Source organism: Crinia signifera, chromosome 3, assembly GCF_055691185.1.
Source record: "Crinia signifera chromosome 3, ASM5569118v1, whole genome shotgun sequence".
Lineage (NCBI taxonomy): Eukaryota > Metazoa > Chordata > Amphibia > Anura > Myobatrachidae > Crinia > Crinia signifera.
The window spans coordinates 13,625,018-13,652,289 of record NC_139219.1 but is presented as its reverse complement, the minus strand read 5'-3'; the positions used below and the strand labels follow the sequence as shown (position 1 = coordinate 13,652,289).

At 46.9% G+C, this 27,272-nt stretch overlaps 2 protein-coding genes across 2 annotated transcripts in view; both read left to right on the top strand.

The window, feature by feature from the left end:
* Positions 1-1,966, top strand: part of EPCAM (epithelial cell adhesion molecule) — an 8,454-nt gene extending 6,488 nt beyond the window's left edge. The window contains exon 7 of the mRNA XM_083174843.1: positions 1,946-1,966. Within this exon, the coding sequence (XP_083030969.1) occupies positions 1,946-1,966 (21 nt within the window). The remainder of the gene's footprint in view (positions 1-1,945) is intronic.
* Positions 1,967-12,280: 10,314 nt separating this feature from the next.
* The window catches only part of MSH2 (mutS homolog 2), a 95,521-nt gene continuing 80,529 nt past the window's right edge, over positions 12,281-27,272 (top strand). The window contains exons 1-6 of the mRNA XM_083175288.1: positions 12,281-12,542; positions 13,863-14,017; positions 18,765-19,043; positions 22,100-22,246; positions 23,604-23,753; positions 27,073-27,206. Of these exons, the coding sequence (XP_083031414.1) occupies positions 12,335-12,542; positions 13,863-14,017; positions 18,765-19,043; positions 22,100-22,246; positions 23,604-23,753; positions 27,073-27,206 (1,073 nt within the window). The 5' untranslated portion in view covers positions 12,281-12,334. The remainder of the gene's footprint in view (positions 12,543-13,862; positions 14,018-18,764; positions 19,044-22,099; positions 22,247-23,603; positions 23,754-27,072; positions 27,207-27,272) is intronic.

Here is a 27,272-nt window from a genome sequence, read left to right as displayed (position 1 = left end):
TCATGGCTAGAACATGGCTTTTTGTTCTTGTATGGAGAAAAGTTGTAAAATATTTATATTGGGTGTTTACGACACAGCACCTATTCCTGCATTGTAGACACTGGATTTTTATTTTGTGGTAAGAGCCTCTACCGGTGAATTTGTTTTTAAATAAGCGGGACGTCTAGAAACTGGAAGACTGGTACACTGATAGACCCAGGGTTTTTTTTTTAAACCTTTTTCAATCCATTGGCTGAGTTTCCATGTGACAGGTTTTTTTGTAAGGGTGGGAGGGGGAGAAGTAACTTTCCTTGTTTAAAAAATGTTTTTATGTAAATATTCTGTAATGAAGGGTTTTTTATGAAAAAAATTCAATAAAGTTTGAAAAAAATCTGACCTAATCTCTGAATAGTTTCATGTTGGGAACACTACATGCTACGCAGGGGTAGGCAACCTGTCACTCGTGCTGCTGAGGAAATACACATTGCATTAGAATATGTAGAGTGGAATAATCCACCCTCTGGTCCCCCGGTGCAGTAATTCCCACAGCTGCAAGTGGCTAACGGTTGCATGGAGACACTACTCGGTAGCCACAATACACGTTTTGTAGAGAAGGCGCGTTTCAAGTGGTCTTTACCAGATCCCGGCAGCTGTCTAAAGGCCCCCATACATTAGGCCAACTTATCTAACTAGTGTTACGCAGAGCCAGATTAAGGTCTGGATCTGAAAATTATCAAGGGCCTATTATGCGCAATAATAAAAGTTGTGGCCAGCACCTAATGTGGGGGTGTGACCAGTGTTCTGGTTGGGTGGTCTGCTCATGGGTGTGTCTCTATTTGTGTAAATACTTTTAACTATATATGCCTGGAAAAGGCAGGGGGCGGGCATAGGAAAAATGCAGGGATATATGGAGGGGGGGGGGGGCCCAAAAGTGCACCCGCAGGAGGCCGATGTCCTGAGATACTTGCAGGGTGAGGTGGCACTCACGTCATAAAAAAAAAATACTGAAAGCCGAAACTTGGTAGACAACATTTCAGCACCTTTATGTGGTCACCCAACTTTACCACACCATATACCCCTTAAACAAATCATGCAACACAATAGTAACCCCCTTATACTGTACTTTCCTCTTACACATTATGCCACATGGAATGATCCAAAATTCACCTTATGGCACACGGATTGAGTCAAAATTCACGATGTGCCACATGGATTGAGCCAAAATATACACTATACCAAACAGATTGAGCAATAATGCACAATATTCTTCATAAACAGGGGCACTGTGCTCCTAAGGTGCGCATTAAAAATTTACACCATAATGCCCTTTATGTATTATGCCAGACACCATAATGCCTATTAAAAATGATGCTACATAAATGCTTACCTACATGCTCATTGCCAGGGGTCCCATGCTCGTTGCCATGTGGGATTACATGCTCATTTCCAAGGGGAAATACATGCTCTCGGTAACTGGGGGACAGCCGCCGCCGGGCAGAAATGACAGCCAGGCAGAGCAGGGGGCTGCTCGGCAGTATTCAGAGCACTGCAGGTCCAGGCTATATGAAATAATACCCCTTTCACACCAAGAAATGCAGGGATTTATCCGGGAATATGGTCCCAGGATCATGCCCATTTTACACCAGCCTAGTCCTTGCATTTTCTGGTGTGAGGAGAGAAACTCCCCCCCCCCCCCCCCCCCCCCCCCCCCCCCTTAAACAACCAGCTGTATCTTTGGAACCAACTGACCCATTTATATCAATACAACTAATAGGATTTAAATAATCCCCTACTGGGGTGTCATAAGTTTATGAATATATTTGTAATATACACTGTTCAACAAAAAAATAAAGGGAACACTTAAAACAATGTAACTCCAAGTCAATCCCACTTCTGTGAAATCAAACTGTCCACTTAGGAAGCAACACTGATTGACAATCAATTTCACATGCTGTTGTGCAAACAGGTGGAAATCATAGGCGATTAGCAAGACACACACCCCCCCCCCCCCCCCCCCCCCCCCCCCCCCCCAATAAAGGAGTTGTTCTGCAGGTGGTGACCAGACCACTTCTCAGCTCCTATGCTTTCTGGCTGATGCTTTGGTCACTTTTGAAAGCTGGCGGTGCTTTCACTCTAGTGGTAGCATGAGACGGAGTCTACAACCCACACTAGTGGCTCAGGTAGTGCAGCTCATCCAGGATGGCACATCAATGCGAGCTGTGGCAAGAAGGTTTGCTGTGTCTGTCAGCGTAGTGTCCAGAGCATGGAGGCGCTACCAGGAGACAGGCCAGTACATCAGGAGACGCGGAGGAGGGCAACAACCTAGCAGCAGGACGGCTACCTCCGCCTTTGTACAAGGAGGAGCACTGCTAGAGCCATGCAAAAGGATCTCCAGCAGGCCACAAATGTCCATGTGTCTACTCAAAAGGTCAGAAACAGATTCCATGAGGGTGGTAGAAGGGCCCGACGCCCAACACTGTGCAGAATGTTTGGCATTTGCCAGAGAACACCAAGATTAACAAATTCGCCACTGGTGCCCTGTGCTCTTCACAGATGAAAGCAGGTTCACACTGAGCACGTGACAGAGTCTGGAGATGCCAAGGAGAACGTTCTGCTGTCTGCAACATCCTCCAGCATGACCGGTTTGGGCAGTGGGTCAGTAATGGTGTGGGGTGGCATTTCTTGGGGGGGGGGGGGCACACAGCCCTCCATGTGCTCGCCAGAGGTAGCCTGACTGCCATTAGGTACCGAGATGAGATCCTCCGACCCCGTGTGAGACCATATGCTGGTGTGGTTGGCCAAGGGTTCCTCCTAATGCAAGACCATGCTAGACCTCATGTGGATGGAGTGTGTCAGCAGTTCCTGCAAGACGAAGGCATTGATGCAATGGACTGGCCCGCCCGTTCCCCAGACCTGAATCCAATTGAGCACATCTGGGACATGTCTCCCATCCACCACAGACTGTCCAGGAGTTGGCGGATGCTTTAGTCCAGGTCTGGGAGGAGATCCCTCAGGAGACCATCCGCCACCTCATCAGGTGCATGCCCAGGCATTGTAGTGAGGTCATACAGACACGTGGAGGCCACACACACTACTGAGCCTCATTTTCACTTGTTTTAAGGACATTACATCAAAGTTGGATCAGCCTGTAGTGTGTTTTTCCACTTTAATTTTGAGTGTGACTCCAAATCCAGACCTCCATGGGTTAATACATTTGATTTCGATTGATAATTTTTGTGTGATTTTGTTGTCAGCACATTCAACTATGTAAAGAACAAAGTATTTAATAAGAATATTTCATTCATTCAGATGTAGGATGTTATATGTTAGGAGGTGGGCAACAGGCAGCCCGTGAACAGCTCCTGACTGGCCAGCCGCTCGGTGCTGCTGTATGTGTGTCCGATGGCGGCTGTGTAGCCGACTCTCAGCCAGATTGACATCTTTTATCCATTTTGAGACCATCCTTCAACCTTTCTGGTTCTCTATTTTATAGAAAGACTTCTGTGAACAGATTAGACTTTCACTTTCCTATTCTATCAGCCAGGTATCCAGTTGCTAATTATTAACTGATAACAGAAATACAGTATAACCAGTGTTTAAGCAGTATTACACCTTATCAGCATGGATGGTGTAATGGTTAGTGTTACTGCCTCACAGGGCTGAGGTGATGGGTTCTATCCCCACCATGTGTTATATATACGGGGCAGTACGGATGGTGTAATGGTTACATTACTGCCTCACAGCGCTGAGGTCATGGGTTCTATCGCCACCATGTGTTATATGTATGGGGCAGTACGGACGGTGTAATGGTTAGTATTACTGCCTCACAGCGCTGAGGTCATGGGTTCTATCCCCACCATGTGTTATATATACAGGGCAGTACGAATGGTGTAATGGTTAGCATTACTGCCTCACAGCGCTGAGGTCATGGGTTCTATCCCCACCATGTGTTATATATACGGGGCAGTACGGATGGTGTAATGGTTAGCATTACTGACTCACATCACTGAGGTCATGGGTTCTATCCCCACCATGTGTTATATATACGGAGCAGTACGGACGGTGTAATGTTACATTACTGCCTCACAGCGCTGAGGTCATGGGTTCTATCCCCACCATGTGTTATATATACGGAGCAGTACGGATGGTGTAATGGTTATCATTACTGCCTCACAGTGCTGAAGTCATGGGTTCTATTCCCACCATGTGTTATATATACAGGGCAGTACGGACGGTGTAATGGTTAGCATTACTGCCTCACAGCACTGAGGTCATGGGTTCTATCCCCACCATGTGTAATATATACAGGGCAGTACGGACGGTGTAATGGTTAGCATTACTGCCTCACAGCGCTGAGGTCATGGGTTCTATCCCCACCATGTGTTATATATACGGGGCAGTACGGATGGTGTAATGGTTAGCATTACTGCCTCATAGCACTGAGGTCATGGGTTCTATTCCCACCATGTGTTATATATAGGGGGCAGTATGGACGGTGTAATGGTTACATTACTGCATCACAGCACTGAGGTCATGGGTTCTATTCCCACATGTGTTATATAAACAGGGCAGTACAGACGGTGTAATGGTTACCATTACTGCCTCAGCGCTGAGGTCATGGGTTCTATCCCCACCATGTGTTATATATACAGGGCAGTACGGATGGTGTAATGGTTAGCACTTAGGTGATAGCCTTGAAAAAGCTACTTAGTGAAATGCGCATTGGCAGCCCTCCTCTGTGAAATTGTAGCAATTTAGCCTGTTAAATTATGTAATGTCTGTTTGTCTCATGTAAAAATACCTCTGTTTAGTTAGCTCAGCAGCTCCTGTGCGAGTAGCGCTGAGGCGCAGCAGCACACGCCGGCCAAGGGGATTACATCCCTGGCAACAGGCATTAATAGGAGAGTGAGCGTCCTTGCCCACACTGGCGTATAGCCACAATCATTACTCGTGTACAGCAGCGCATAGTGTCATGTTCTGACAGCGCTAGCAGCACATGTACACTCAGTGATCACTGTCAACAGTGAAGGAGATCCTGGCATAGAATCTAGTGTATACGATCTGACACAAGTTCCATTCACATATATATGTTATACTAACCCTTAATAGCGCATTGGTTATTTAAAACACAGAAGCGCAACACTAGTGGGGATACAATCTTAGGATTGCACAGTGTGTAGGGCAATCAGTGTTTGCACATTTATTGCGACATCTACCAGTAACTGTGCCTGTTAGAGAACTGTTTTGCTGTGCACATATAATCCATTTAAGCCTGTCAAATACGTCATTGGTATTGGCTTTCACTCTTGTATATGTGATATCAGAACTCGTTAATAGCGCATCAGAAAGCGTATGAGTTATCAAAACATAGAAGCACAGTGCGAGTGTTGATCCAATCTTAGGATTGCACAGTGTGTATGGCAATCAGTGATTGAAGACCCATCTTGGCAGTTAACAGTGACTCACTGTGTGCAGTACACCACTGGCATTTGCTTTCATTGATGTATATGTGATATATTAACTTGTCAACAGCGCATTGCAAAATGCAGTAGCTATTTTAGCACAAAAACACAATGCTAGTGTAGATCCAACTTGAGGATTGCATAGTGTGTATGACATCCAGCGATCACACATTCGTACTGGCAGCCTACCAGTGATCTTGCCCAATAAAGTAATGCATGTATGTGAACACGTGATTCATTAAACTGTGCACAACATACCATCAATACTGTTCCTACCTATGTATACGTGCCACATGAACTGTATGTAGTGCACCATAAAGCACATCAGCCATTTAAGCTCAGAAGTACAGGATCATTACAGATCCAATCGGAAGATTGCACAGTGTGTACGACCCACGTATATGTGCCACATGAATTGTGTGTAGAGCACCTTATAGGATCAGCATAGATCCAATTGGAAGATCGCACAGTGTGCACGGCACTAATTGAGTGCACACCCTTTGACAATTACCAGTGACTCTGCCTGACAGATTGTGAGCACTAGTACAAGTGTAGGACAAATCTGTCCGCACGGATTATACATCTGCACCATATGCAGTGGTTCAGATAGAACTATCGTGGGCAGAATCAACCCCATTTGAGGAATATATACGCAGAGGGCAACACATTGCTTTGATTAGACAACAGACAGTGAGAATATCACCGTGTTAATCAAACACCCTACACAGGCAATGGATCACTGTCAATAGTAAAGGAGATCCTGGCATAGAATCTAGTGTATACGATCTGACACAAGTTCCATTCACATATATATGTTATACTAACCCTTAATAGCGCATTGGTTATTTAAAACACAGAAGCGCAACACTAGTGGGGATACAATCTGAGGATTGCACAGTGTGTAGGGCAATCAGTGTTTGCACATTTATTGCGACAGCTACCAGTAACTGTGCCCGTTAGAGAACTGTTTTGCTGTGCACATATAATCCATTTAAGCCTGTCAAATACGTCACTGGTATTGGCTTTCACTCTTGTATATGTGATATCAGAACTCGTTAATAAGCGCATCAGAAAGCGTATGAGTTATCAAAACATAGAAGCACAGTGCGAGTGTTGATCCAATCTTAGGATTGCACAGTGTGTATGGCAATCAGTGATTTGAAGATCCATCTTGGCAGTTAACAGTGACTCACTGTGTGCAGTACACCACTGGCATTTGCTTTCATTGATGTATATGTGATATATTAACTTGTTAACAGCGCATTACAAAATGCAGTAGCTATTTTAGCACAAAAACACAATGCTAGTGTAGATCCAACCTGAGGATTGCATAGTGTGTATGACATCCAGCGATCACACATTCGTACTCGCAGCCTACCAGTGATCTTGCCCAATAAAGAAATGCATGTATGTGAACACGTGATTCATTAAACTGTGCACAACATACCATCAGTACTGTTCCTACCTATGTATACGTGCCACATGAACTGTATGTAGTGCACCATAAAGCACATCAGCCATTTAAGCTCAGAAGCACAGGATCATTACAGATCCAATCGGAAGATTGCACAGTGTGTACGACCCACGTATATGTGCCACATGAATTGTATGTAGAGCACCTTATAGGATCAGCATAGATCCAATTGGAAGATCGCACAGTGTGCACGGCACTAATTGAGTGCACACCCTTTGACAATTACCAGTGACTCTGCCTGGCAGATTGTGAGCACTAGTACTAGTGTAGGACAAACCTGTCCGTACGGATTATACATCTGCACCATATGCAGTGGTTCAGATAGAACTATCGTGGGCAGAATCAACCCCATTTGAGGAATATATACGCAGAGGGCAATACATTGCTTTGATTAGACAACAGACAGTGAGAATATCACCGTGTTAATCAAACACCCTACACAGGCACTGCATTAATCCACTATCACACTGTGGAATTTAAGCAGTAACTAGACAAGTATACTCAAGCTACAATATTCACAGAGTGATTTTTAATCTTTAAAATTTCTTTTTCTCTTTAAATCTATATCTTGTTTTAATATTTTCACTACTTACCTTAAGGTCTCATATCATTGACAAACTGTATTATCCAGCACCATTACAGAATGATGACCTACTAGCTCTTAATAAAGTTTAATAAATAAAACTTCTAAAAATAATCAAATACGTCAACAAATAAAGTATACACCTTTTTTAGGTAAAAATAATATTTTATTACTGTGGAACAGGAGTGCATCCCAGTCAAACTGATTCACCTTTTTTCTCTTCCATTGTTATAGCATTGCTGCCTCACGGTCATGGGTTCCATTCCTACTATGGCAGTGTATGGAGTTTGTATATTTTCCCTGTGCTTGCGTGGGTTTCCTCCGGGTACTCCGGTTTCCTACCACAATACAAAAATACACTAGTAGGTTAATTCAGTGGTTCTCAATCTCGGTCCTTTGGGACCCCCAACAGTGCACGTTTTGCAAGTCTCCTCACAAAAGCACAGCTAAAATAATTAGCTCCACCTGTGATCTTTTAAAATGTGCCAGTGAGTAATTAGTGCACCTGTGTATCTGTGAGGTGACCTGGAAAACGTGCACCGTTGGGGGTCCCTGAGGACTGAGGTTGAGAACCACTGGGTTAATTGGCTCCCACAAAATTAACCCTAGAATGAATGTTTGTGTACATGTTGTAGGGAATATAGATTGCTCCACTGGGGCAGGGACTGATTAGAATCATATACACACACACACACACAGGTGTAGCTAGAACTTTGAGGGCCCCATAGCAAAATCTAGAAAGGGCCCCCACCCAGAGGCGTAACTATTAATTCTGCGCCCCCCTGCCGAAAATGCAGGGGGGCGCCCCCCTAGAGTAAACACCACCCCCGTCACTCCCCGTGCGGCCGTTACCTGAGCCGCGGCCTGCGGTTGTTCTGCCAGTGGAGGGGAGACGGGGTGCGCGGAGGGGAGCCGGATCCATCTGCGTCTGGTCCTGGCTTCTGCTCCTAATGAAAAGTGACACTTGGAAAATGGCTGCCCCCATACAACAGACGGAAAACTGTCTGCAGTATGGGGGCAGCCATTTTCCGAGTGTCACTGCTGCAGCAGTAGCCGGGAGAGCTGGGAACCTGCACAGGCACTGGCAGCAGAACTGAAGGCAAAGCAGTGAGTAATAATAGTCCCGCAGCCCCCCCCGGCGCCCACACCACCTCAGCGCCTCCCCGCCACCGCGGGACTGCGGGACTATAGTTCAGAGTTACCGACCCTCCCGGAATTTTCGGGAGTCTCCCGAAAATCGGGTCCCCCTCCCGGCCCCCCGGAAGGGTGGGCAACCCTCCTGGATTCAGGGGGGACCCCCGCTGTCCCCCGGATCGCGGCATTAAAATGCCGCAATCCTCGGGTCTCAGAGGAGGGGGCGGAGCTAAAATGACACAATCGCGTCATTTTAGCCCCGCCCCCTCCACGGAGCTCCCTGAATTAGCTGGTTTAACATCATGGGGTGGGGCTTAGTGACATCACACTTAAGCCCCGCCCCCTGAGCTGCTGAAACTCTCCTCTCCGGGCTTCTCCCGGAGAGGAGAATGATAAAGTCGGCAACCCTGCTATAGTTACGCCACTGCCCCCACCCAATTGTCACTACAATGCAAGAAAAAGGGAGGGGTATGAGCGAGAGTGGCCTCACAGGATGTGCAGTGTGCAGCCCACAAATGCACCTTGGTAAAGGAAGCATAATTATATTTTTATTAGCAGTGTCTCTTTTAGTAGTAGTAGGCAGTGATTGATACAGCTATGCACAGAATGTGCATACTGATGAGGAATCATTACATGGTGAGTGGCTGTTATCTGGGAGTGTCAGGGATAATGCAGGTGTGTGAGGGGAAGTCATGTGATGTCAGCTCCACCCCCGATCAGCCTGTTTCTATCACAGCCGCTGAGTAAGTTCTGGGCTATACACAGACTGCACACACTGCATACCCTCCAACGGTACCGATTTAGCAGGTACAGTGCCCTTTTTTTACGGTCTGTACCGGCTAAATAAACATGCACCGAATGTACCGATTTTTGTCGATCAGGGGCTGGCCTGTTCAGACCGTCGGTGGTAAACAGCCAATCACAAGCGAAGGTGGCGCCGGGAGAAGAGGGGCTGGCTGCAGAGCGAGGCTTGCCTTGCACCGCAGCCAATCACAGTGCATGGAGCTGGGAGGCGGCAGTTTTATGAGAAGAAGGGCAGTCTGGTCTCCTGATGCTCTCCAGCTCAGAAAGCCGGGGACGCGTCGGTCCGCACACAGTAATTGCAGTCCACTTACTTCTATGTACAGCCACATGCCCCCAAGCTCTTGAGACTGCTTCCGCAACAGCGCCCACATGCCCACGCCTCACTGGACGTCTGGCTGGAAGCGGCAGGAGAACAAAGTGTGACTTGGATCACACGCAGCGCCGGCGTCTCACACCACCCGCCCAGCTGCTGAGCACTATAAATAGAGACTTGTGCCGTCTATCAATGTGCCTATATTCTCCCAGTTTATTGGGGAACACTGGTGAGCTCATCATCTCTTCTGCAAGACGGGGGAATGGAGACTGGGGACGGCCCCAATAGCCCCCACCAAAGCCATCCCCCTCAATGCCCTCATTCAATATATTTTTTAGGTGTCTTAGTATTCCTGTCAGTGACATGCCCCTTTTGACATTGGACATGCCCCATTTTGCCATTGGACACGCCCCCTTCTGAACATGTACCGATTTGGGTCTGTCAAAAGTTGGAGGGTATGACACTGGGGAAGCATTACATGGTGAGCGGCTGTTATCTGGGAGTGTCAGGTAATACGCAGGCGTGGCCAGGTGTGTGAGGGGAAGTCATGTGATGTCAGCTCCGCCCTCAATCAGCCTGATTCTATCACAGCCGCTGAGTAAGTCCTGGGCTACGCACACACTGCACACACTGGGGAATCATTACATGGTGAGCGGCTGTTATCTGGGAGTGTCAGGTAATACGCAGGCGTGGCCAGGTGTATGAGGGGAAGTCATGTGATGTCGGCTCCGCCCCCGATCAGCCTGATTCTATCACAGCCGCCGAGTAAGTCTGGGCTACGCACACACTGCACACACTGGGGAATCATTACATGGTGAGCGGCTGTTATCTAGGAGTGTCAGAGAATACGCAGGCATGGCCAGGTGTGTGAGGGGAAGTCATGTGACATCAGCTCCGCCCCCGATCAGCCTGATTCTATCACAGCCGCTGAGTAAGTCCTGGGCTACGCACACACTGCACATACTGGGGAATCATTACATGGTGAGCGGCTGTTATCTGGGAGTGTCAGGTAATACGCAGGCGTGGCCAGGTGTATGAGGGGAAGTCATGTGATGTCAGCTCCGCCCCCGATCAGCCTGATTCTATCACAGCCGCTGAGTAAGTCCTGGGCTATGCACAGACTGCACACACTGGGGAATCATTACATGGTGAGCGGCTGTTATCTGGGAGTGTCAGGTAATATGCAGGCGTGGCCAGGTGTGTGAGGGGAAGTCATGTGACATCAGCTCCACCCCCGATCAGCCTGTTTCTATCACAGCCGCTGAGTAAGTCCTGGGCTACGCACAGACTGGACACACTGGGGAATCATTAGATGGTGAGCGGCTGTTATCTGGGAGTGTCAGGTAATATGCAGACGTGGCCAGGTGTGTGAGGGGAAGTCATGTGACATCAGCTCCGCCCCTGATCAGCCTGATTCTATCACAGCCGCTGAGTAAGTCCTGGGCTACGCACACACTGCACACACTGGGGAATCATTACATGGTGAGCGGCTGTTATCTGGGAGTGTCAGGGAATACGCAGGCGTGGCCAGGTGTGTGAGGGGAAGTCATGTGATGTCAGCTCCGCCCCCGATCAGCCTGATTCTATCACAGCCGCTGAGTAAGTCCTGGGCTACACACACACTGGGAAAATAATTTGATGGGGAGTGATTGCAAATAGATTTGCAACTAATCGCAGGCTTGCACAGGGTGGGTTTTCACTCTGGTGATCACAGGGCTCCGCAATGTAGCAGCCGTGCGATCAGGTCTGAATAACCCCATATGTAATGACATCAGGCACAACACATTGGGCAGATGATTGGTAAGTATGTATGCCTTTACCAAATATTAAAGGTGTGTACCCAGCCTTAGAATAATTAATCTTGTGTGTTTAAAGTGCGTACACACTGGACGATATATATGCACCACCATCAGCCAGGGTTTACCATCGCTATATCTGTGAACTGCAAATGTTGAAATGATGTTTCTGACATTTTCCCATCAAGGGGGACATCTCTCCATTACGGATAGAGAATTGTTGGCTGTGCACAGCTTGCATCAAACCCTGCAAGGGCTGGATGACATATGTGAGGTGTTGCCCATGGCAACCAGATTCTTTTTATAATTTATCTACTCCTGGCAATATATAAGCAGATCGGTTGCTATATAGGCAAACCCCTGCAAGGAGGACATGTGTGAAGTGTTGTCGATGACAACCAACCAGATTCTACCTATCATTTGTGTAGCCCAGGCGATATGATAGACTCTAATTTGTTGTTATGGGCAAACCCTGCAAGGAGGACATGAGTGAGGTGTTGCCCATGGCAACCTATCAGATTCTATCTTATCTATCATTTACATAGCCCAGTCAATATGATAGATAGAATCTGATTGCTTGCTTACTATGGGCAACTTCCTCGTCCCGCCCCTTGGAAGATATCCTACCAAACAAGTGACCTGATCAGTGACATCATGCCCTTATCCAACATGGCGCCCATCCTACGTCGCTCGCAGTTTGCCCTTCCGCTGCGCGGCTACGTAGGGAGGACGCTGCCGGTGTGACTCCTCCCTCTGTCAGTGTCAGTGTTGTTGGCGGGAGATTCCAGCATGGCCGTGCAGCCTAAAGAGAAGCTGTCTATGGACAGTGGGGCTGAGAGTGGCTTCCTCAGCTTCTACCACTCCATGCCGGACAAGCCGGAGACCACCGTGCGGGTGTTCGACCGCAGCGACTACTACACGGTGCACGGCGGGGACGCGCTCTTCGCCGCTAAGGAGGTCTTCAAGACGAATGGGGTCATCAAGTACCTGGGCTCAGGTGCTCGCTGCTCGCCCGTCCCCAGTCCCCCTGTGCGCCCCCCTTGACCTGCACAGTGCCTGCCCCCCCCCCCCCCCCCCGCCGCCCCCCCTTGCCTTGTGCGGTGCTCCCCCACCCTCTGCGTGTGCCCCTGGGAACGGTCATTAGGTCGGCACAACTAATGTTGACATACATTGGGTTGACCGCTGAAGGTTGACAGACAAAAGGTCGTCCATGTCGACTGTTGACATTTAGGTCAAAAATGAAAAACCCATGTCTACCTTTTGACTATCTACCTTCTCAATGTTGACATAACGCTTGTGTTGAACTTGTGGACCTTCAGTTGTTGACCCAATGTGTATCGACCCATGCCCCTTGCTCTGCGCGGTGCCTGCCCTCCCCCCGTTTGCCCCCTTGCTCTGCGTGGTGCCTGCCCTCCCCCCCGTTTGCCCCCTTGCTCTGCGCAGTGCCTGCCCCCCTTGCTCTGCGCGGTGCCTGCCCTCCCCCCGTTTGCCCCCTTGCTCTGCGCGGTGCCTGCCCCCCTTGCTCTGCGCGGTGCCTGCCCCCCCCCCCCCATTTGCCCCCTAGCTCTGCGCGGTGCCTGCCCCCCTAGCTCTGCGCGGTGCCTGCCCCCCTAGCTCTGCGCGGTGCCTGCCCCCCTAGCTCTGCGCGGTGCCTGCCCCCCTAGCTCTGCGCGGTGCCTGCCCCCCCCCCCATTTGCCCCCTAGCTCTGCGCGGTGCCTGCCCCCCTAGCTCTGCGCGGTGCCTGCCCCCCTAGCTCTGCGCGGTGCCTGCCCCCCTAGCTCTGCGCGGTGCCTGCCCCCCTAGCTCTGCGCGGTGCCTGCCCCCCTAGCTCTGCGCGGTGCCTGCCCCCCTAGCTCTGCGCGGTGCCTGCCCCCCTTGCTCTGCGCGGTGCCTGCCCCCCTTGCTCTGCGCGGTGCCTGACCTCCCTCCCCCCATTTGCCCCCTTGCTCTGCGCGGTGCCGGCCCCCTTGCTCTGCGCGGTGCCGGCCCCCCCTCTTCCCGTTTGCCCCCCTTGCTCTGCGCGGTGCCTGCCCCTCTTCCCGTTTGCCCCCCTTGCTCTGCGCCTGCCCCCCCTCTGTGTGTTACCCTTTGCCTGTCTTCTGGCTTTGCATGGTGTCTGCCCCTGCTGTACGCGATAATCTTGTCCTGCACAGTGTGTGCCCCAAACTGTATACGCCCTCTTTCCCTGCACCCGCCCCCCTCCACTGTGCGCCACCTACATTGGAAGAATGTAGGACTCTAATCTCTATAATGAGGAATAATATTATTATTATTATTTTTTTTTTAAATGTGTTTATTTTTTTAAATCTATATTAGGGAGCAAGAAGCTGGAGAGTGTGGTGCTCAGTAAAATGAACTTTGAGTCTGTAGTGCGAGACCTGCTCCTTGTCCGCCAGTATCGCGTAGAAGTATACAAGAACAAGTCGGGAAGCAAATCGTCAAAGGACAATGACTGGCAACTGGCTTTTAAGGTATAGATTAAAAAAATGCTTTACAGCTATCAGATGACTATTTTGGACCAATGTAATTGTGGGTTATGCCAGTTTATTTATTTATTTTATTTATTAACAGTTTCTTATATAGCGCATCATATTCCGTTGCGCTTTACATAGGGGACAGTGATACAACAAAACAGGGTATTTACAGACAGTCAAAATGTAGGAGGGCCCTGCTCGCAAGCTTACAATCTATAGGGAAATAGGCATTGATACATAAGGATAGATACTGTATTCTTTATTGCATCGATTCCACCAGAACGCAAGGTTCTATGACTGGTTCTGGAATTTGATAAGCTTGCCTGAAGATATGAGTTTTTAGGTAACGCTTATAGGTTTGGAGACTGGAGGAGAGTCTTATTGGGCTTGGGAGGGCATTCCACAGAGTGGGTGCAGCCCGAAGAAAGTCCTGCAGTCGGGAATGTTAGCGAGTAATGAGTGTGGATGAGAGACGCAGATCTTGGGAGGAGCGTAGAGGTCGTGTTGGATGATATTTTGAGATAAGAGAAGATATGTATGTTGGTGTAGTTTGGTTTATGGCTTTGTGTGTAAGTAAAAGAATTTTGTATAGAATACAGGTAACCAGTGAAGTGACTGACAGAGTAGCTTTGCAGACGATGAACGTCTGGCTAGGAAGATTAGCCTTGCAGCTGCATTCATAATGGACTGTAGTGGTGAGTCTGTATTGGGGAAGGCCAATAAGAAGACTATTGAAATAATCAATGCGTGAGATGATGAGAGCATGGATTAGAGTTTTTGCAGTGTCTTGTGTAAGGTAAGGGCGAATTTTAAATATGTTTTTTAGGTGCATGTGGCATGATTTTGAGACAGATTGAATGTGGGGTACAAAGGAAAGTTCTGAGTCAAGGATAACACCTAGGCAGCGAGCTTGAGGTAGGAGTGATTGTCATCTTCTCAACAGCGATAGAGATATCAGGTTGGTAACTACTATTTATTGGCGGAAATATAATTAATTCTGTTTTTGAGATATTAAGTTTGAGGTGGCGAGATGACATCCAGGATGAAACTGCAGAAAGGCATTCTGAGACACGGCTCAATACAGATGGGGACAGGTCCGGGGAGGATAGGTAGAGCTGAGTATCATCCGCATACAGATGATACTGAAATCCAAAGGAGCTGATTAGTTTGCCTAGAGATGAGGTATAGATTGTTAAAAGCAGGGGACCTAAAACTGAACCCTGAGGTACTCCAACTGAAAGAGGTAGCGAAGAGGAGGTAGAATCAGAGAAACGAACACTAAAGGAGCGGTTAGAGAGGTAGGATGAGAACCAAGAGAGGGCTGCGTCTTTAAGACCTATGGATTGTAGTGTATATATGAGAAGTGTGTGGTCAACAGTGTCAAAAGCAGCAGAGAGATCTAGAAGAATTAGTAGTGAGTAGTGGCCTTTAGACTTAGCAGTGACCAGATCATTCACAACTTTAGTCAGTGCTGTCTCTGTGGAGTGTTGGGCACGAAAGCCTGACTGATGCGGGTCCATTAAGTTGTGCGAGTTAAGAAAGTGTGTGAGGCGAGTATAAGCAAGTCTTTCAAGTAGTTTGGAGGTGCATGGAAGTTGAGAATTGGAGTAATAACTGCTTGTTTGAACAATGAAGGAAATACACCAGTAGAGAAAGAGAGGTTACAGATTTTAGTTAAGATTGGAATGAGCACAGGAGACAGAGATTTACTTATTTGCGAGGGTATAGGGTCAAGAGGAGAGGTAGTAGAGTGTTTATGGATGATGGGCAGTGCTGTACATTTATTGCAGTGTGGCATCTTAATATGACCTAGACCGGTCAAAAGCTGCTATTCTAATCAATAACATAAAACATTCCATTTTTTGTATCATTAATAAACACGGTGCTATGTGGTTTGGCAGTATATAGAGGTAGCGCTGTATTTTACAGTGAACACTAGAAGATTCTTTCCTATTTGGCTGGTTGGAAGGAAAATCTGGAAATTTTGGAGAGCAAATGACAACTGACCATTTGCTCCTAAACATGGGAAACAGATACAAATTGGTCCTACACACTAGACCAGTGGTCAGGGAACAAGGTCCTCATTACCCCACGCAGTGCATGTTTTGCAGGTCTCCTCACAGAATCACGAGTGAAATAAGTAACTCCACCTGCGGAGCTTATAAAATGTGTCTGATTAATTAGTACACCTGTACACCTGCTGGGTTACCAGCAAAACATGCACTGTGTGGGGTAATGAGGACCGAGTTCCCTGATCTCTGCACTAGAAGATATGAAAGATATTGGTGAATAATTTCCCTTGAGCTGATTATGAAAGATATTGTGCATTCTCACTGAACGATGGGTGCAAACGGCATGAGCAATATTGGCAGATTGTTAAAGATATTAGGCACACACACTAGAAGATATTGCCATCAATATCGTTCAAAAGCCCCAGCATTTGGGAGAAAACGATTGAAGGTGATTTGTTTCGAGAAATTTCCAGATTTTCATTCCAGCCAGCCAGCTGTTTGCTTATATATAATTATTATTATACAGGTCACTTCCTGTATTTAAGTTTGTGTTTAGCATTGGACAGCAGGTAGCACGGTTAAGGCCCATACACACTTGACGATTTTCACCTGAAAATCGGTCAAAACAGCAGTTTTGAGCGATTTTCCGCTGAAAATCGCCTAGTGTGTATGCCTCCCAGACTGCAGACTGCGCGCTCCCGCATCATCGCTGTCAAACTCTCATCTGCTGGTTTTACCAGCATGCCAGAGATGATGGCTGATTTTTTCAGCCATCATCTCTGTGTGTGTACGCTGCCGAGCTGAAAGATTAACCACTTTCAGCCCGGCGGTACGCCCCGCTGCCGCCCCCCCCTCCTGTTATACTCACTTGTCCACACTGCCCTGCTGAATCGCTGTGTCCGGCTGGATGCTGAAGAGCCCTGCTCCCCCGCCTGTCTCACCCTGCCGTTAGCCACGCTGGTCCGGTCCGCCCCGCTGGTCATCTGTGCTTGTCCTCCCGGGTCCGGCCACATGCCCCGCCTCCCTCCGTCCTGCTCCACACGGAGCAGCACTGGCCACCAATGTTTTCTTTTGTAAGCCAGTAATATATAGATTGCTGGCACATGCCAGCAATCTATATATTACAGGCACCACTGGGCACCAATGACAATCATAAGCCAGTAATATATAGATTGCTGGCACATGCCAGCAATCTATATATTACTGGAACCACTGGGCACCAATGACAATCATAAGCCAGTAATATATAGATTGCTGGCACATGCCAGCAATCTATTTATTACAGGCACCACTGGGCACCAATGATTTAGTTATTAGCCAGTAATATATACATAGCTGGCACTGGCCAGCAATGTATATATTACTGTCCGCCATGGGTTAAATTGAGCCGGAACGGGGCAGAACTGCTTTCCATCAGTTTATTTTGGAGGCGGAACGTCCGCTCACCTTGCCCTGCTGTCTGTCCCTGCCTGCATCATTAAAGGAGACAGCCGGCAGAGTGGTGGTAAACCCGGCTGTCTCAGAGCAGGTCCAACCATCCGCTGTGCGGCTATTTCGAATGACACGCCTGCTTGCAACTCGCCTGATTGGCTGCGAGTCGTGGACAGATGGACCTGCTCTGAGACAGTGGGATGACCGCACCGCTCTGTCCGGAGGTCTCCTTTAGTGATGCAGGCAGGGACAGACGTCAGGTCAAGGTGAGCGTAAGGATGCAGAACCGCACAGTGCAGTGCACATAGCATGTTACCACTGGCACTGTGCATGAAAACCCTAGCAATGAGCATGTAGGTAAACGGTACTATATTTAATGGGCATTACGGTGTGTGGCATATGTGTAATGGGCATTACGGTGTGTGGCATAATGTGTAATGGGCATTACGGAGTGCATAGTCCCCTGTCCCACAAAGCCATGCCTTCCATTTTTTGCAGGCCAGCAATGTATATGTTACTGCCGCCACTGACACCCCCCCCCCCCCCCCCCATGTATATTTTGTTATGGCGTAACGTATACATTGCTGGCGCAATGAATAGATTTCTCCCTACATGCAAAGCTGCAAATAAAATTTTGCCGTGCACACGTTTGGGATTTTGCCCGGTCAGGGCGGCGCGGGTGGAGTTTACCTGATCGTGGGCTCCGAATATACGCAGCCCAGCAATCAGCTCTGAATCATGCACCAAGAACTAGAATGCACTCAATAAAATGGTCCCTGCTCCCACCCTTGTAATTCAAACCCTGCCCATTATGTAAATCAGCTTTTATATGAAAGATTTTCAGCAAAGTCTGAAAATCTCTTGCTCTTTGGGAAAATGGCTGTGTGTACGCACTACTTTGGGGAAAGATATATCTATCAGAGATTTTGGGAAAGTCTTTTGAAATGAAAATCTTCTAGTGTGTATGGGCCTTTACACTTCAATCTAGCTAGTGTTCATTCTAGCACCTGCCATCTTTAAAAACCCATGCAGTTCCTGTTCCCTGCCTGGGGTGTCACTGTCTGCTGTGGTGTTTCTAGCACAGGTCTGGTTTGCATATCAGTGCTGATATTCCGACCACACTGTGCTAGAAGCTGCATGGGTTTTCAAAGGCGGCGGGTGCTAGAATGAACACTAGTAGCTAATTTGCATTTAAATTCTGTGGTGCTCATGCACCCTATACATTGGTACAATGCAGAAAGACGCTGACGTTGGTGGTTTTACAGAGCGCACTTAGACATGTAAAATATTTTTCTTTCCAGGCCTCCCCGGGGAACCTCACACAGTTTGAGGAGATTCTGTTTGGAAACAATGACATGTCGTCTGCAGTCGGGGTTGCTGGCATCCGGTTGGTCAGTGCTGAGGGACAGAGAGTGGTCGGTGTCGGTTATGTGGATTCCACGTTCCGGCGGCTTGGCGTTTGTGAATTCCCCGATAATGATCAGTTCTCTAATCTAGAAGCTCTGCTTGTTCAGATTGGGCCAAAGGAATGTGTGATGCCGGGCGGAGATACGGCCGGTGACATGGGGAAAGTCAGGCAGGTAATGTTATGGGAAGTGCTTTAGTATTTGGATTTGTGATTGGTCACACGGTGCTGCTGCTGATTCTAACCAGTCATCAGTTGCTGTGTAGAACACACCCTTATTATGGTAGACCAACATTGCTGTTTTTTCCTGCATCTCTGCGATGAAACATGGCACCTTAAAGCCATCACCCCTAATTAAATCGCGACAATGTGAACGCTGCGTAAAGAGAAGGATTGAAATGGAGATAATCAAGCGATACTTGGGATTAGTACTGCGCTCTACTCCTACCAGCTGTAAAATGAATGGATATGTGTGGATAATTATAGGTAAAAGGGTATCCTCTATGGTGTAGTAAATGGTTGGTGACAGATATTATTTCAAGTGTTTTACTGAAGAGAACAATACAATACAAATGCAATATAATAACGTAACACATATACAATAGCATAAACCCTGCCAGAGGTTACCACTTTTTACCCCCTGCCGTCATTCCCTGGCACTCACAAGATCACCTGGACAGTTATCACTGGTGTTCCAGACTGGACCACTTGGGGGAAAAACGGTACCAAGAGCTGGCAACTCGCCAATCACTTGCAATCGTTGGCAACATCGATAGTTCGATTCATGATATTGTACGTGTGCTATGCTATTATTATTCCTTCTGTACTGAATGCATGAACAGCTATTTTAAGTAATTCACTTGAATTAATATTGGTCACCATTTCCTACGCCAGTGGTTCCCAACCGTGGTCCTCAAGTACCCCCAACAGTGCATGTTTTCCAGGTCACCCGGCAGGTGCACTCATTATTCAAGCACATTTGAAAAGATCCACAGGTGGAGCTAATTATAGCACTTGTGGTTCTGTGTGGAGACCTGCAACACATGCACTGTTGGGGCTACTTGAGGACCAGGGTTGGGAACCACTGTCCTACACCATAGATCATACTTTCGCCTATAATGATCCACACCTCCATCCATTTCTTTTACAGCTAACGCTGATTATAACCAATCGGTTTGATCACCCGTCAGTGCAGCAGCTAACTCGGCACAGGGACAATCAGTGCGCAGTCACCCTTCCATTTTTATAATCTGTAGCCAAACAGCTATGAAAAATCTGGTGCAATGCTCAAGGTTCTTAACTTGCTATTAAAAAAAAAAAAAATTTTTTTCTTTTGAGATACTGTAATGGATTGCAAATTCTTTTTTCACTATCTTAGAAAATCATGGAGTTCAGCCATCAGAGTATGTGACATGGCCTTGATCGTAATCTTTAGCAGAATGTTATAATTGCTTGTAACTGTTCTCAAGCTGTCAGTTAATTCTCCTGATTATATTTTGACAATAGTAACATTTAAAAAGGGCTGTTACGCTTTCCAATGACATGCGATCAGCTGGGGTCATGATACCACATCATCCGCTTGCTGGTCACGTGATGTTCCGGCTGTGCCCTTGCTTCGGATTGCTGATGGGAAGTTATCACTCTCTCATAGCTACAGTTCTGCTAAACTCTGGAAGCATTTAATAGCATTTACAGATATCATCCTTGGTATTTGCTTAAAGGAACAGACCTCTTCTTGGTCCAGTGTTTAAGGATCTGTTAAGCCTGTATAGGCCATACTATATGTGGCACTGCCAATTTAGAGTGACTCGTAGGTAAAAAATTAACGAGAATGTTCAGTGATGTCACCGTGACCTCGGTCACTGATGATCTAGGCCCATATTCAGATCTGATCTGATCAGAGCAGTACAAATTATTCTCAAAATGGGCAAAACCATGTGCACTGCAGGTGGGGCAGATGTAACATGTGCAGAGAGAATTAGATTTGGGTGAGTTATTTTGTTTCTGCGCAGGGTAAATACTGGCTGCTTTATTTTTACACTGCAATTTAGATTTCAGTTTCGACACACGCCACTCAAATCTAACTCTCTCTGCACATGTTACATCTGCCCCACCTGCAGTGCACATGGTTTTGCCCATTTGCTACAAATTTGTACTGCGGTCAGATCTGATTAAGCGCCATAATCAGATAGGACTGCACATTCATACGATCAGGGTTATTGATCCGCTGGAGTGCGCATCGTCAACCAGTTGGAACAAACTGACCGATATGCACGTTAGTATTGTTATCGCGGATAACCTTCATGAAAATCTGATAGTTTATTCTGCTTCAGAGATCAGGGGAAAAATTTGGCCTCGCTCTGTTTTTAGAGGTTTTTTTTTTTTTTTAATGTTTTGTTGAAGTCTGCACACTTCCATTCAGGTTACAGTACGTTTGGTTCTGTGTGATGCTATGCACGTGTCAGTGATCAACTTGATTAACTATAATCGTTATTGTTTGGCTCCCTTACGGGATAGGCCGATGGTTAAACTACCTAAACCTTCCTCATATTGTACTACATACTGGTGATAACTGCACCATAATCCGTCCAGCATTTTTCGAGAAAACTGTGCAGTCAGACAGACTCACACGAAGATGGAGACATGGACGCATGATTCGGGGATTTATTTTATAAAATGTAAGGATAACCAGGTAGTCTGACGGGTCCCTAAAATGTGCTCAATGTGTCGTCCTCGCCCCCTCCCCCAATGAAATGTTCCTGACCAAGTTTGCTCCAGTTTTGCTGGGGATATGGTCGTATTATCGACCACACTTAGGTTGACAGTCATTTGGTCGACAGGGTTCTAGGTCGAAATGGATGAAGGCCAACAGGTGTCTAGGTCGACATGGGTTAGGTTGACAGGTCGCGAGGTCGACTGTTTTTTTGAGCCAACATGCGGCGTTTCATGCTCTACCATCCACTAGGGGGTGTTGGGAGAATAAAATAGTGTGCCGAGCACAGCGAGTTGAGGCTGCGGTTGGCTTCCAACTTTGTCCATGTCGACATTCGGGTCAAAAAAACAATGAAAAAACCCCATGTCGACCTTCATCCATGACGACCTAAACACCTGTCGACGTAGAACCATGTCGACCTAAGTGTGGTCGATTAATATGATCCACACCCGTTTTGCTGCAAAGTAGACATTGTACAGTGAGGAAACCCTTCTGACTGACGTCATGTATTTGCTCAGATTGTCCAGCGCGGCGGGATCCTGATTACTGATAGAAAAAAAGGCGAGTTTACCACCAAGGACTGCGTACAAGATCTGAACCGTTTACTGAAAGCGAAGAAAGGAGAACAAGTCACCAGCGCTGCGTTACCGGAGATGGAGAAACAGGTATTCTGGCTCTGACTGGCCTTCAGTGTGGGCCCCAAGATTTTAATGCTACTTTTTTTCTTTCTTTTCACCTCACGCCCCACCGTATCAGTGTACCGCATCCCCTCACGTGGCACGGTGCCTCTCTCTCACTTATATTCTTACACGCCCTAGTGCAGTGGTGTCAAACTCATGGCCCTCCAGCTTCTGTAGGACTACACATCCCAGCATGCCCTGCCACAGATTTTATGTAATGGATTGCTAAAACTGTGGCAGGGCCTGCTGGGACGTTCCACAACAGCTGGAGGGCCATGAGATTGACACTTCTGCCGTAGTGGATGGTAAGAAATTAAATACCGCCTGTCGGCACAGGTCGAATCCAAAAAATCTTGAAAAACTCGTATCGACCTTCAAAAGTGATACAATGGTGATAAACAGCAGCCAATCAGCTCCTACCTGCCATGTCACAGGCTGGGTTTGAAAAATATCAGGCAGGAGCTGATTGGCTGGCTGTTTATCACTCTCCATTTTATCACTTTTGAAGCTTAGTGCATCTGGCCCTTCGTCTTTAATCTCCATTTCTGTCAGTTATATCAGGTCATTGAGTTATGATCTTATCTGTTATTACAGTTCATTAATGTTTTCATTCAAATCCATCCAGCGGGAATACATAGACAGACTCTCTGGCTCAGAGTTCTGATTGGCACATTCTGCTACGAAGTCTGACTGGGACTTTAACCTGGCCGTGATCCAATGGGACCATGTTACACTGGTTTCACCCAATCTGTGCAGGGGGTGTCGATATTTGTACTCTGACCAGAAATGGGTTATTTTGTTTTGTTATACGTTTGGGAGATTTTTTTTTTTTTTTTTTTATATCTTTGTCTCTATCAAGGTGCGACGTTTCAGTGTTGTAGATGGTAATTATAAACACCCTTACACATCTAGTGTATACGCTAGGACGCGGACAAGGCACAGCTCCGATGTTTGGTACAGGCAGGTTCTCTGCACATGCTAAAAAAGGGATGCAGACCCATCCTCCTCACTCTCAAGGGCATGTCCTGTACTTACCCTGCTGGACCGCTAACTCAGCCTCGCTGTGATTAGATGACGTCCATGTGCGCTCCGCATCTATTGCGTTGACTGGTAGCCGCAACATTTCCACCGGCAGGACAGGCATAAGGCAGGCTCTATATGCAGGGCACTGCCGCAAGGGCGGTGCCCAGTTACAGCCACCTAGCCGAAATGCCACCCTGTTCCTCATCTGTGTAGCATGGTCCATCCTTCATACAGGTTAAGCGTAATTTCAGTGTGTCTTTTTGTTTGTGTGCTTACATCATTCCTTGTGTCCTGTTCGTGTCACCTTCTCTCATGTCAGGTGGCAATGTCGGCTTTGTCAGCAGTCATGAAGTATTTGGAGCTTCTGTCGGATGAGTCCAACTTCGGACAGTTTCAGATGAGCAGCTTCGACCTGACGCAGTACATGAAACTCGATAACGCAGCAGTGGGGGCATTAAATCTCTTCCAGGTGAGCTCGTATAATGTGTCAGAAGCGCCATGATTTACTTTTGCCGTGCGACCAGGGTTTAACCCTTTGAGCATTTTTAGCAAATATTTAGAGGCGCTCACACAGAAACATTGGCACTCCAAGAGTTAACGGAGGTTCTCCGCCAATACGTCTGGTGGTAAATTGTTTTCCAACTGAATATTATTGGCCTTGGTGGCTGCTGTTGGCGTAGAGCCAATACCGACAAATTACTAACATCGCTAAATGCAGGCAATTGAAGGGAGGGGGGAGATGGGGACACGTTGTTCCACAAATAACTCCAAAACTGTTCAAGTTTTAAAATTGAAAAAAATATATATATAAAAGTTCAAAGCAACAGAGTTCATCCAGAGCGGTTGCTCTACAGATATTAGGTATTGATAAAGTAAAGCGCTGGACAATTACTGATGGATGCATGTAGGTGTAGTATATCGCGTTGCTCACGTTTCTCACCTGAACTCGGTATTTATCAAAATCTTCATCGTAAAGCCGATATCCCAGGTCAGAATTCTATATGCGTTTGGAAATGTTTATATATTGGACGTGAGAACTCTCACACACGAATGTTTAGGGAGTGACTGGTCGCTTGCGGTTGCTATAAATTATTCACCAGTTGCCTGAACTGAAATCCTTACACGTGACACTTCGTGTGTCATAGGTGTGAGCGTAGCTGCCATCTGTCTGTTTTCCAGGAGGCAGTTTCGTGTTAATCCTCCCCTTTTTTTTTTTTTTTTTTTTCCTTTTAGCTTCCTAAAAACTTTGCAGAAAGTTCGGTACCTGACGGTTACACTCTGCCCCTTCCCTTGTTTTCAGCAACAGAAGTGTTTATTAGCCCATTGATAACATACCATTAAATGTATTAAGAGGAGCATGATCCATCTGCCCCAAAACATAGAAATAGTTTCCAGCTATTGGCACGTGCGGCCATGGGTGTGGGCCTGCTTTGGTAGGGCACCCGCAAGATGAAAGAATGCTTTGAGCTCTAGTCCTTTATAGACTCCGTGCAGGTTACAGCAGGTCTGTCTATTAAGTATGAGTGGAGGAGGAGGCAGCGTGTCTGGAATGTCTGTGCACCTATACAGTGCAGTGCAGATCGAGATGTGCTGGGGTTCCCTGCTGCATGTCACTACTAATTATAATAACAGACATGGATGTCACTAGATCTGACTCGCTAGTAGTGCAATGCTTTAGTAACTCCTCTCCTAGCCTTAGCAATTGCACGTAAGACTCCGCACAGGTTAGTAGGAGCTGTGATGGGTAAATACTTGGGTAGCAAAGCCCACACTGGTAAGCAGAATTTTTGTTTAGGCAAGTGCAGGCACAGCAGGAGTCCCCTCCAGTACATGTGATTGCCTTACAGATAAAAGCAGGGTGGGAAACTGATATGCCAAAGAATACTTCTACATTCTTCTGTCCTGAAGCCTTTCTAGGGAAATAATGTTTTTCCCCTAACTCCGCTCTTCTGGAATAATCGCAGCTTCTAAGGAAGGAACATTCGTGTTCTAAGGGGGTGCTGGATGGCTCCCCGACTGTCGGGATTCCGACTGTCATTCTTCCGACGTCGGAATCTCAACTACTCCCCCGTGGGGGTCCACGACCCCCCATTGCGCTCCCCACGCTGTGCAGTCGGGATTTCGACGTCCGACTAATGACTGTCGGAATCCCGACTGTCGGGATAATATACCACACCGTGCCTCTTCACGTAATCGAGAACCAGATAGAAGGCTCAGGGGCTCATTCATTATAATTCTGTAGTGACGGAATCCCGTGAGGCTGGAAGAGAGCTCGTATGTCCCAGCATGAATTTCTTATTAAAAATCTACAAATGCAGAAGTATTCTGAGTTGTGCAGCATTTCCAGTCTTTTACTTTTGTATACTATAATAAATTTGTCAGGAACATTAAATATCTCCTCCCACATCTTGGGTTGCCCCTCCCCTGTATTAGTCAATGTGGGGTTCTCCATGCTGGCACCGTGCCTCTGCTGGCTGTTGTGAAGGGGGGTGAGTGGGGGTGTTGCAGGCACCAGTATGAACCCCTGCATGAATATTACTAGGTGTTGTTGGTCTTTTCCTCCATCAGAATGGACTTTATTTAATTACGATCCTGCCTTTGGGTAAAAGGGGTGCAGTTATTAAAGGGAGAACCGTTAAGTCTCCAGAACGGCCTTTACAGTGGGGGCAAAGAGGACCGAAATAAATTTATAGACAAATTTGTTGCAGATATGAAAACCATTTCTATTGAATGGTAAAAGGCCAAATCTGACAAGAGTGATTGCCTTTTTAGTGGAGATTTGGGATAGTGAGGGGTAGGATAATCGCTAATATAAGTGGGCAATTCGTTGGAAAATAGTGATCTAGACGAGAGATTTGCAGAATGATGTGAATCAAGCTGTGTACACACACTTCTATTTATTTATTTCTGTTTTCAATTCGATTTTGCTTATAGAAGCAAAGTCGAATCCACATCGAATAGTTTTTAGGACACTTTCAATCTGCATTCAATTCGATGCGCACTCCTGTTTTCTCAAAATTGAAAAGAAAAATAGACTGTGTAGCTAAGGAAATATCGAATTCAACCCAGTAAATCGAATATGTACACTGTACCTTGAATGTAAATCGATATCTAATGCCAAATTGAATGGGAAGTTCTAATGCCAGATCTAATAGAAAATCAAATCTAACATCGAATCTAAAGCAAAACGAAGTGTGTGTACATAGCTTCAGAAAGAGGAGGTGGAGGTTGCAGTAGTCAAGGTGGGAAGCAAGGATGGACAAGTATTATAATTGCATCTTGGGTGAGGAAATGGTTGAGAGTTCTAGTTTGTGCCCTGAACAGAACGGTGGCGAGTATGTGCCAGAGGTAGAGACCTGTAAAGGACGTATAGATAGAAAATGAACTAGCTCAGTGTATCAAAGGCCGATGGTGTGAAAGGGGAGCAGAGGAGGACGAACAACTGTTTTGAGGAGCTGCAGAGTATGGAGAAGTAGGTCATGAGATAGAAGGTTGGAAACAAACTATGAGAGATACAGGACTATAGCTGGGGAGAGACTGCGTTGAGCGATTGTTTCACCATGATTGGTGAGGTGAATGGGTGTCCACCACGAAGCCTGGTGAGGGTCCCTGCCGAACAAGCCGGACACGCAAACAGACGTACATTACCGTTAAACAATCAACACACAATACATCTTATATTAGTGTGTTCAGAAAAATTTCCTTTAAATTTCCTGCAATGTATCAGTCTGTGCGGCTACGTGTGCTTACATGACCATGTGCTTCTGTGTTCTTTTTCCTACATAAAGGGCTCCGCTGAGGACACAAGCGGAACACAGTCACTGGCTGGGCTGCTCAATAGATGCAAAACCCCTCAGGGGCAGAGATTAATCAATCAGTGGATCAAGCAGCCTCTTATGGACAAGAACAGAATTGAGGAGAGGTAAAGATCCGGAGAATGATTTAACGGAATGTGAAAGCCAAGTCTGTTACCAAATGTGCTTATGGA